Below are 12,968 nucleotides of genomic sequence, written 5' to 3'. Positions count from 1 at the left end.
CGAGTCTACAAAAATTTTTATTTTTATTATTCGCAACGTGACAACGCGCAGACTTAATTTCCAACCCATTTATATTTTTCACTCCCACGCGTGCCCTTATTATACTTGTTTCTGTTGAATACACGCTTTTTTATTGCGAAGGGAGAATTCATTAACAGAAAAAACTAAAGAAAAATAAAAACATGAAAAAATCTTTTGAAAACTTTTTTATAAAAAAATATTTTTTTTTTTATGTTATTCAAATAAAAATAATATATATTTTTACATAAATATATATATAGATATATTTATTTATTTATCAAGAAAAAAAATATTTTGACATTTAAAATAAATTGCAATATCAAAATGTCAAAAGTTTAGTATGAGTAATAAAATTGTAATTAAAATCTGTCCGATATTTCTATTTAATAAAATTTTTTTTAAAATATTTATTCTATCAGACTCCGTTATAAAAAAAATTCAATTTAAATCTTTTAATTTTTCATCTGCTATTTTACACTACTATACTATACTAATTAAGTTATTTTACAAAAATTTCATTTTGGTAATTTTTAATTACCCTCATAAAAAAAATTTTTTAAAAAAGTATATGGTAAAATATAAAAAAAATATATTTTACCGTATGAAAAAAATACATAAAAAATATATAAATATATATAAAATATGCATAAAAAATATATTTTCGTATATATTTTATATATATTAAAAATATATCTTAGAACATGCAAGAAATATGTGCATAAATCCATAAAAAAATATATTAACAATATATTTCAAATATATTAAAATATATACAAAAATCGACCAAAAGTTAGCTATTCAAAATATATTTTTTATACATATTTTATATCTATTTATATATTTTTTATGTATTTTTTTTATATGAAAAATATATTTTTTTTATATTTTACCATATACTTTTTTTATAAATTTTTTTCATGGGGGTATCCCTATAATTATTTAATATAAAAAAAAAATATTAATTATTGTAGAGGAATGTTGTCTGCATTGACGTAAAATTAAAACAATATTTCAAAATACCTCCTACGTGATATTTAAATAAATAAAAAAAAAAGAATAATTTACATAATCCTCAGTCTCATGTACACTTGATCACACCATATTCGTCATTACGCGCTCATAGAATTTAAAGAATTATAAATCACGATGTCGCCGTCATCTTTGATAATATTTATTATCAAAACTTTATTTTTATTTGAAAAAAAAAAAAGAAAATATTTTTTTTATAGTCATTTCCTTGACATTCTCATTCAAATATTTAGGGTGTGTCATGACGATTACCTCTATCCAAGATAATTCAATTAAATAAAATACACCTTACATATACTAACAATAATAATATATAAAAATAGTTGAGTCGTCGACTCTTCGCGGCCTTGTCGTCGCGTGCGGTAAAAGCCGTTTTTTTTAAACTCAATCACGTTTTACTAGTGTTCTTTATTCTGTAAACTCAACATATTTTCCCTTTCATACACAACTCAATCGCTGCTGAGAAGACAAGAGACTTCGAACGTTACTTAATTTTTAAAAACCAAGGCCTAGTAAAATCCCACCGTCAGTATATCGCGTTCGTGAGAAAAGTAACAAGTTTGCGCTCTCGTTACTATACACGCATTAAAATTATTTCCATATAATATAAAAACTACTTAATGATATTGCACATGATATAAACAATATTCATATCTGTGCATATAAATTAATAACCAAGAATTTTTATTAATTCACTTTTTATCTTTATGTCGATGATAAATATTTTTAATCATTACGTCTGCAAATTAACTTACACTTGTAGTAAAAAATTTTTTACTTTGTGTCATAAAATTATTTATAACTTCCTGATGTTTCAAGGACATCGTAACTTTTGCATTTCCGTAGCGCGCATGCTTGTAATTACTTATTTTATTAATTAATTTGATACATTTCTCGAGTGTATAGAACTTTATAAGTGTGCTAATCAGTTATTATTCTTGTTTTGTCGGTACACTTTATTTAAATCCTTATCTACTGCATGCTGAAAATTTGATAGTAATGATAATCAATAAATTCTGATAGTGTTAAAAATTATTGATATTATCATTTTCATAATTTAAAATATTGATACCAGATAGTAATCGTAACATAGAAAAAAATTTTTAAAATTACCATGTGATTAAAGAAACATACGCTTCAAAAAATTCAGGAATTTTTACTCACTAAAAAAAATTTTGAACGCGGGTTAAATCCGAAAAGAAATTCACTCCAAAGCATGATAATGAATTTACCCGACGTCTAATAATTTTTTGATTTTTTCCAAAACAATAAATTATAAAAAAAATTGCACTTATAGTTTTGTAAATTTTCTGCATGTGCATATTTTTATTTTTGTAATTAAATTGTCGAAAAAAAATTGAAAAATTTTTAATTGTCTACTAACTGCAAGATCATTCTAACGGGAAGATTACCCATACGAAAAAAGCATATATCCGGGATATATACGGACGAAATTGAATATATGTCTCATATAAGCAGCGAATATTCAGATTTGCCCGAATATATATGGATATATATTTTTTCCGAATGGGTATTTTAACACTAAAGCTCTAGATCGGAGTAGATGCCGACTAAAGTAAAATTCGCATTTCTGTGTTAAAAAAAATAATACCTTATTTACTCCGTATGCAAAGTGATTTTTTTTAACCAAGTGATGAAGTGGATTTGGATTGTAATAAAATCTGTATTCACTCCGAATACATTTCCGATTATTTACGGCGTATTATTGCACAATATAACGAATATTATTAAAATGATAACATTGTTTACAATATATTTATATATTATAATATGAATCCTCATCATGAAATCGTCATAATTATAATTTATGTCACAAATATTATCATCGTATTGTTCACAATGAAAATTATTGTTGTAAATCACAACAAACATACCCCCCCCCCTTCTTCAACGACTAATATTAATGTGATATTATGTTATTTAATATTTCTATTCTGCACGTCAAAATTGCTCGTCATCAAAAAATATCCCAGTAATTAATAATCCTCAATATTTGTGATAAGTTAATAAAATAACGGATTTTGTGAGACTTAAGTCATCAAAAAGTTGACATAATTATTGAAGATGATAATAATTATTATTATAAATTTTCATCGTGTTATAATTGATCATTAAAATGATCAATTTTTGTAAAGGGGATTTCATTTGACAGGACGAATTTTTTGATTGACACTTTAATATTTATTTTAAAAAATTTAATTGAATTTTTAATTTCGCGCGTCCGTTAGTTCACTCGCGCATAAAAAAATATGCAATAAACGAACGCATTTTTTTTAACATCAAATTTGAATTATAAATAAAAATAAAAAGGTTTTTAAAATTTTTTATCACAAAATAAATTTTTATAATTTTTTTACTACCGGATTTATTTTTTACTCCAATAAAAAAAAATGTAAAATTGATTCATTTGAATAAAATTTATTTCCTTAAAGTTATTTCCTCAAGTTATCTCTCAATTGAGTAAATTTACAGATCATTAAACTAAAATAAAAATGATTTATTCAAATCGACTTATTACAGTATCGAGAATGTTCGACTTCTCACCACTCGCGATTCAATTTCTATATTTTAATAATAATAAAAAAAAAAAAAAATCTGAAAACCAAGAGTTGATTCTACGACTCAAAATTTATCAAAAACTTTGGAAAACTACTCCAGAAAAAGTTTTTCCAATGGCACATTTATTCCCGCTAAAAAATAAAATAAATTTAAAACTTTCGTATTTACATTCATCACATTTTACATAAAAAAAAAAAAAAACACTTTTAAATAATAGACCTCACACTTGACGTAGTTTTACTAGCTCATTGTCAATAACTTCTCTTGAAAAATAATTTTTTTATCTATGTCTTTAATTATTACTTACAAAGTTGTATACCACGCATCCGCAGTTTCAAACAATAACTGTTGTTAACTTACCCAGAACTACGTAAAAATAATTCAACACTTTTTTTCATTAACTATCATTCAATTTTTACTACAGAGAACAGAGAAAATGAAACTTTTCTTTCCTACTATTATTTTTAATTAAATCTTCAATTTCTTTTCTCGTTTACTCAATCAATTAAATGAAATTAAAACAGGAAGTTTAAAAATATTTACTAAATTCAAATTCAAATGCGGTTTCATTCATAGAAATGAGAAAAAAAATTTTTTTAATGATAACTTTTATCTTTACAAGTGCGTGTTTGATTCATCATTTAGATAATACATTCTGTTCATATATTTTTAAAAATATATGTATATTTTTTTTAATACTTGCACTCATTACACACGCACACATACATGCGCATACATTGTATATATATATATATATATATATAAATTTTTTTTTTTTTATAATCTCACTTGGTCTGTTGGTCTCGTCGTCGTGACTTTCCTTTCCCCACCTTAAAATATATTTATTCGATGAGCGACAAACGGGAGTGCGAAAGCACATTGCCAGAGTGTTGTGGTAGCTGACGAAGGTGCAGCCAAGACTCAGATATCGCAAAGTGCCCATATAACATTAGTTCATATATTCTTAACAGAACCGGGTTCACATTCGGACATATTGTCGCTTCAATGTTAAAATGATTTATTTATTAGATTACTATGCCCGATACTTACACACTAGTATACAAAAAACATATTACCTCGTATAAATTAACTAAAAAAAAACAATTTTTTAAATAAATAAAAATTTAAATGCTGAAATTTTTTGGTGTGAAGTGAAGTGTCAATTAAAAATTACATCTGTGAAATTTTAGTACTAGTATTAAATATTATTATTATGTGGATGAAAATGGAGTAGATAAAATAAATTAGGTCGAAAGTGTGTAATGACTCCAGTAATCTCTTGCTCTCAAAATTAACTAATAAAATTTATTATCTACGCTCATTATCATTATAAATTATTTTACTTTACAGTTTTAATACACGTCCTATATAATAATTCATAAAGAATTTCTGACTGATAATTAAATAAATTTATTTTAAAAAATAAAAATAATAATTTATCATATCAAATAATATATTATATATTTAAATTACTTACTCGGTGTTAACATAGTTTTTTATTTTGCCTTGATGCATTTATAGTCAACGACGTAAAAGATCTTGAATCATTGCGTGACGTAGTTTTTTTTTTATTTAGTGGGAGACAGGTTTCAGTCACAGTAATTGTTGATCGGCGGCCAATTAAAATAATATTACACAGTCCGTTTAATTTAAATTTATATAAAATTTTGAACATTTGAATTTCCTGTTTACTAGTGAATTCGGCGCTAAATAATTCTTGGACTTTGAACAATATTTGAATAAGTAATTTTTATTTATCTTTATTTTCAAGTAAATATTACCTTTACTGTACACGAAAGTATAGATAGTGTAATGTGTCTCGTCATGTGGAGGTTACAGTTTGTTGACTAGTATTGCAGCACAAGTACTTACAATCTCGTATATTTTATATAAAATACTCTAAACCGCGATAGTAGTAAACATTAACTCTACAACTCTACTCTATCTACTCTAGTCAGTTGTTGTTGTTGTTGGTCTTATATATTTTGCACCGAAAATTTTAAATTTGAATCTGACTTTGAATACAAATTTTATTTATTAGTAAATATTTATGACTTTAAATCCGATCAAAATCTAGAGATAAAAAAACTGTTAACGTCATTTCATATATAAATGCGGTTGACATTTCCTGTAATAAATATGAGATAAATTGATGGAAAAATATCAACTGCATATTTAATTGACAATAAATTTTATTTTGTGAAAGAGATTTTTTTTTAATTAGAGCGGAAAATTTTTAAAAGTGAGTGAAATATTTTTTAAATTTAAGATATGGATGTAAAAAATATATGAAAATACAAATGATTATTGAGTGAAGTGTCGGTGTAATTCAAGTGGTTATTAATGTTGAGGAATATATATATAAGTAGGTAGATAGTCGTCGAATGACGGGTATAATAATAAATAGTGAGAAGGTGGAAAGGAGGAAAAGGATATGGGAATTGGCGAGATGGATCGGGGAATACCAAGTAGCACGCTTGCGACCTTGAGGGGAATCCTCGTGAGTTCTTTGTCGAGAGAAAATCTTGGACCACATGACATCACTCAAGTCGAACAAATTTCCCGGCATCGCATCAGCAGAAAAGTTCATTTTAGAGAAGGTCTCATTTATTTTTTTTTAAATAAATAATATTTTTCATACATTCATTATTACGTCACTTTTTATATTTATATATTTAATCGTAATAAGTAACAAATAAGATTTTTTTTTAATTTTTATAAAGGGGAGACCTGGAGGTCATTAATTTTTTATTTATTTTGCGATATGAATTTCGGAGTGATATTAAGACTTGGGCAAAATGAGACACTTGAAAAATTTAATAAAAAAATTTCTATCCTGCTTCGGAAAAAAAATTTTCTTATTTAATTTTTTATAAATCAGTACAGATTTTTTTTTCATATAAAAAAAATATAAAAAATTCGGAGTGAATATGGATTTTATTTAAATTCGAATTCACTCCGGTACTCGAAGTTCCGGAGTCCAAAAAAAATCACTCTGCATACGGAGTAAATAGGGAATTTGTCTTTCCAGCGAAGTGATTTCGGAGTGAATCGGATTTTTTTTCAATCTGCATTCACTCCAATTCGGAGTTTTAATATTAAAATAAACTTCCGCTGAAATAAAACTCCAGATTTAATCTGCAATTTTTTTCCAGTGTACAGTAATCGAAATCAGTAATGAAATAAAAATTATAATGTTTTTTATTTTTATTTTTTGAAAATCCCATTGGGCCCGACAAAGTGAAAAATAAAAAAAAATTAATAAATACTAAGAAATTTTTTTTTCATGTATTTTTATATTAATTAATTTAATTGTTAAATGTTTATAATAAAAAACTTACAACATTCTTGGTAACAAAAGAGAACGCTATAAATTATATTGATATATATCTTGCTACAGATTAGTATTTCACTTCAAAAGCGTATTTAGACAAGATAACAATAAACTATTTAATGAAACTTCCACAAACAATCGAGTTGCAATTCCGACCTTGCAGATCTCCTAATTAATAGACGAGAGAGAGAAAAGCTGTGGTATTGCAATCACACTTATAAATTACTACACACAATCAATCAATTATTTCATAATTAACAATCAGCACTACTGTTTACTGATTAAATATAAATTTAAAAGATAATAATAATAACGATAATAAACCCTCTGTTCTATGGAATTTTTCTTAATTAGATATTTTAATTACAATAATTTTTTTTTTCTTTATGTTGCAGGTGAGTATCGTGACAACTCATCCAGTATCAATGGAGATAATCATAAAGTATTTATAAGTATGTAGTAAAGTCATATTTATTTAACAAAAATGAATCACGCGGTTATCGAATATCGAATCATTAAATCAAGTTCCGTTGATTAATTAATGAGATTAAAAAAACTTTTTTTTTATTTTCATAAATTTCAAGAAATTTTATTCTATTCCAATATTTATTCTATTACACTGTAGAAAATCGGGAGTGAATATGGATTTTATTATGGCGGAGTGATTTCGAAGTGACGCAGATTTTATTAAAATTCGCATTCCCTCCGGTCCGGGGTTTTAATACTTAAATAAATTTATATTTAATAAAAACAGTTATTAATTAGAAACATAGTTATTTAAATAAATAATTGATTCAAATATTGACTATTAAACTTAAAATATTATGATTTTAATTTATAAAATGGGGGATTCGTAGCGCCGCTAAATGACCGCGAATTCTTGTAGAACTCGATGGAATCAGACTTTCTTCAAGAATAAAATTTTTCGATATCTCGCTTAGTTTTTGAGAAAAATGGATTTCAAGAAAAATGCGATTTTTAAAAAAAAAGTGAAATATTTCATAGGTTTTAATATCTTTAATTTTTTTTGTATTTTTTTTCGAAAAGAGCATTTGAAAACAAAAATTTTGAAAAAAAAAACGTCTGAATTAGTCCATTTTTAAAGAAGTTATAGCTATTTGAAAAAAAGTCTTATTTCATACAATATGAAATGTTAACTCGTGGTATGGTCGATGTAATTCATACGGCAGTTTGTGACTCAGTGGAATTTTATTTGTTCGAGTTTCATTACCAGCTGCTCATAATTTTCAAAAATCATTTCGTGTGAATATATAAAAAGGGAGCTCGTAATTATTTCCGTACTCAATATAAACATCAAAGACCTAAATTCACTATATATTAGTAATTTTTTTTGTAATTAATATTTTCCGAAACTCCCCATCGGAGTAAAATTCACTCATAAGGGGAAGGAATTAAAAAAATAAAAATTCGTTCACTCTGTAAATTCTTTACAGTGTATTATTAATTAATATTTAATATTGAATGGAAATTTAAATTTCGTTAGCTAGGGATACGTGCATGAAAATTTGATGAGTAAATCGTAGTAGTGGAAGTGAGGGATTGACAATTTTCCTGGCGATGCAGAATTCCGGTATTCAATATAACGATGGGACAAATTTCATGATGCGTACTAACTATCGACCCAATTTATCGATAATTATATCTTGACACATATTTAATTATAAATAAATACATAAATTTTCTAAAGGCCACTCAACAAAAGTGTTGAAGTAAAAATACTAAGGACTTATGTTTAAATTTTTATGTTGAATACTTTTAAATTTTTTCGGATCAATTTTTTTTTTGTTTACAATTTAATTGAGGTCAAGTGAGCTTTGATTTTATAAACTTTACTTTTATAAATATGCAACGCATAACTTTATGTATTAATAATAATTATCGACCATTACAAGACAATTTTTTTTACATCAACTTATATATTTAAGTTTATATTGGGGAGTTTCCCGTGACACTAATGGACTCCGTTATTTTCTATTTTCACTTATTATTTTTCAAAATCATTCGAAACGATTAATATCAAATAATTGATCATCCATTAATTGACAGTATCGATATTAGAAATTATTAGAGGAGCGCCGGTAAAAATAGGGATGCCAAGGAAAATTTTCAACCTCAATATAAATAATTTTTTTTTGTTTTAGTGTGAAGTAGGCCATCGTAAAAAAAATTATGTTTTCATATTTTTTTTACTGCAAAAATTATGTCGTTACTAAAAATATTGGAAAAAAAAATTTGGGTCATTTTTATAATTTCCATTTCGCTCAGCCTCTATATATTTCTATAATCATTTTTTTTTTAACCACGAAAAAAAAATAATAAACAATTAATTTATGTTACATTTTTTAGTTAAGATTTTAATTCACTAATTTATTAAAACCCCGTGTTAAAAAAAATCCAAAAAAGTTGGACATGTGGAACTTCTAAACTTGAGGCAGAGTCGAATTTCGAATGAAACTTTTTTTTGACTTTTATAATTTTGATAGTAAAAAAAAAGTTTACCAAGGATTTTATATGAGCGAATTTTGAATAATAAAAGAAATTTTGTAAAACATATTTTTCAAAACGTGTTTTTACTACATTTTACCCTCGTTCCGAAAAAGTTTTCATTCCAAACCAAAAACCCTATGAAAATCAAAAAAGTTCCAAATTAGAGGTTTTTGAACTTTTTCAAAACAATGGTAAAATGTAGTAAAAATAAATTCTAAGAAATATGTTGTTTTTTTTACTCAAAAGTTGCCCGTATAAAGTCGTAGATAACTTTTTTTTTTACTATCAAAATTATAAAGGTTCAAAAAAAGTTCCACTCAAAGTTCTAATCTGTCTTAAGCTTAAAAGTTCATGTACCTGAAGATCAGAATGTTTTTCGCGCGACGAAAATGAAAAAAATTTATGTGATTTGACTGCTCAAGGGGTAGTTCCGGAAGTTGGGAGCCGAAGATTTTCGGCTGACATACCAGCATCTATATGCGAAAAATTTCTGAAATCTAGTCACCCATAAGATTTTTTACTTTCCAACTTTTTTTTTCGTTGGGCGAAAAACGTTCCGATCTTCAGGTACACAGAAGTTCCACGTGTCCAACTTTTTTGGAATATTTTTTTACACGAGATTCAAGATAATTTCACCGTAAAATTATTGGGCTTATCAAAAGTTTTATAAATGAAAATTCTAAAGAAAAAAGTAAAATATTTCCATTAGATAACATTTAATATTTTTTTCCATTCGCCAATTTTCAATACCGCGTCTCCTTTGATCGGAAATGATTTGTGTCAGCACATTGAATATGTGCAATATAGCGACCGATGTCGATCGCTCTCACCAGCCTAAAAGAGAGATCCATCTCTATATTAGGAGCGAACACGTTCTCGGCCATATTCAGCCATACGTCTTTTTTTCGTCTCAACATTTTTCCCTTCTCATTTTCAACTTGATTTAATTCCCTTCTCAACATTTTATGTAACATCCATAACCGCTCACATAATATCTTATTTAGCCCCATTAAATACCGAATTTTAGCAACCAATAAATATTATTTATTGCACAAGCAAAAAAAATGATAAAAAAGTTGTGGCCACCGCTTTAAGGTATATTTCAACATGATCGATATTATTCTTCACTTTTTGTAATCTTCTCTCGGCAGAATTTGCTGCTCGTAAATATCACAGTTTTCCTTTTTACATCAGTTATATATTTAGTTCATACCAATAAAAAAGTATTACAAATATTTATTTTACAAAAACAAATACATGTACATATATATAAAAATATACTATATATGAGCAATAAATATGACATTTATTAATAATTATTTCATGTGAAAAATTAAAGATGAAAAATAAATATTAAATACTCGGAAAAAACATTTTTCATTTTAACGAGCAAAAAATGAGTAATTATTACTTTTATTAATTAACAATTTTTAATGAGCGGATTATAAAGTAAAGTATGTACTAGAATCACTAGTGCTTATATAACTTTGGGTTGCCTGGCTTACAAATGATAACGAAAACGAAAACCCCAAAGACTTGTCAATTATCCAGGGTAGAGAGTTGCTTTTAAATTAAGCCTCGTCATAATACAGTAGAATAGTAATATTTCTATAGTAAATTTGTGACAGCCCAATGGATTAATAACGTATAAAGCAACCAGTCATATTCGGATTCACTGTGTCACGTTCTGTGAAGATAAATTTACACCCTGAACTAAACTCTCGTCATGAATGTGAGAATACCGATCTAATCCTTCTATTGTCCTCACGTCGACGAATATTTGCCGATCCGACGAGTAGCACGAATAGTCCATACTAAATTGGACAGTTTTTTAATTCATTGCTCTAGGGTATTCGGAAACACTCTATTAAAAAATATACATATATATATAAAAAAAGGTTTGAAAAAAAAATTTTAGAATATTGCGAGTCTGTTTTGCTGCTCTAATTTCACTTTTTTGCTGCTCTATTTTTTTTTATTTTTAATGAAATCTCCAGATAAGAAACAGAACCCGTTTTTTTACGTCACATAATTTTAAATACTCCATTGAGTAATGTTGTAAAAAAAAAATAAACAACAGAATTATGTAAAAAGGGTAATAACCAAAAATATATAACCAGCTATTGGCTCGCGAGCGTTCGTTTTTTTATTTTTTTTTTTATTTTATTACTTTTTCATAACCAGAGCCGGGATCGAACTCGACAGATAGGAAATGTAAGGTTGGTTCGTTTCCAAGTGCCAAGTAAAAACACGTCGAGACGCGGATTCGGGTATTCGGGCAATGAAAAATTTTTCAACGACGCCACTCTTTTATATCTATACTACTTGCCATACTCTCTATATATATCGTCTACTAACTTCTACACTCGAGTTCTTCTATTATATATCTCAAGTAGATTCTTTAAAACTTATGTTTTGATATTTCAATTCTTATGTCACCAACTTACTCATGTTAATAATTTCAAATTGGTCAATTTATAAAACTTTTTTTTTGTTTACTCTTCATTGCAAACAAACACAATAAAAGTTTATTTATATGAGAATATTTCGGATTAAAAAATATAAATATAGAAAATTTACATTCGCTGTTCTAATAATTTGTCAAGTTTGTTTGCACATAAATTTAAAAATAAATTTTATGTGAATGTAAATAATTGTCGCTGTTATTCTTTTAACATTCAAGATTATTTTTTTTTATTTAATCAAATATTTGTCCAAAGTATCTTTGAATTTTTTTACTATATTTAAACTTTTTGAGATTGAAGAAGGGATAGCGTCAAACATGACGTCCCTTGTGATCAGAAAAGCAACTCCTTGACATAAATTCTTGAATAGATAAAAGCTTTGTTGGGTTTTAAAAAAAAAATAAAGTTACAAGGGTTGAATCGTGATCCGATCGAACCTTTTTCCTCTGATATTTATTAATTTTTTTTTAAATTACGTCACGTTTACTACGAGAATCTGCGGAAATCTATATTTGAATGATCAAGTATTTATACAAAATAAATTTAATACTAAATATATGAAATTCGTATATATTTGAATGGTTAATTCGGAGTAAATGTGGAGCGGATTGCTGTTTATTTATTTACTCAGTTCGGAGTGAAATTTACTCCGAATGAGGATTTGTTTTAATACTAAAACTTCAATTCAGAGTGAATGCGGATATAAATAAAATCCAGATCACTCCGAAATTACTGCGCTAAAAAAAACTCCCTAATTACTTCGTACGCGGAAGGATTTTTTTTGACTCCGGAACTATGAGTGACAGAATGAGCTCAGATTTGAATAAAATTTGTAATGACCGATTTTTTACAGTGTAAATTCGGAGCGAATACTGAGCGGATGCCTGTTTATTTACTTAATTCCCCCAGAGTGAAATTGACTCCGAAAAGAAGTTAATTTGAATATTAAAATTCCGAATCGAAATGAATATTTTAAAGCTTTCAAATTTGACCAGATACCTGTCAAAAACACTAATTTCACATAATAAATA

The 12,968-nt window shown here is 26.5% G+C and overlaps 1 protein-coding gene across 31 annotated transcripts in view; it reads left to right on the top strand.

The window, feature by feature from the left end:
• The window catches only part of LOC130664089 (capping protein inhibiting regulator of actin dynamics-like), a 124,617-nt gene that overhangs the window by 64,518 nt on the left and 47,131 nt on the right, over positions 1-12,968 (top strand). For 12 of the 31 annotated variants that reach the window (XM_057463837.1, XM_057463831.1, XM_057463847.1 and 9 more), the window contains one exon: positions 7,360-7,416. The exons of 14 other annotated variants lie outside the window; for them this stretch is intronic. In XM_057463837.1, the coding sequence (XP_057319820.1) occupies positions 7,360-7,416 (57 nt within the window). Of the gene's footprint in view, positions 1-5,911; positions 6,231-7,359; positions 7,417-12,968 lie in introns of those variants that run through there. 5 more of the 31 variants (XM_057463818.1, XM_057463826.1, XM_057463825.1 and 2 more) reach the window with 5 other exon arrangements.

The sequence above is a fragment of the Microplitis mediator genome, chromosome 2, assembly GCF_029852145.1.
Source record: "Microplitis mediator isolate UGA2020A chromosome 2, iyMicMedi2.1, whole genome shotgun sequence".
NCBI classification, from domain to species: Eukaryota; Metazoa; Arthropoda; class Insecta; order Hymenoptera; family Braconidae; genus Microplitis; species Microplitis mediator.
Note: the sequence above shows the minus strand (reverse complement) of the source record. Positions and strands in the feature narration are given on the sequence as shown.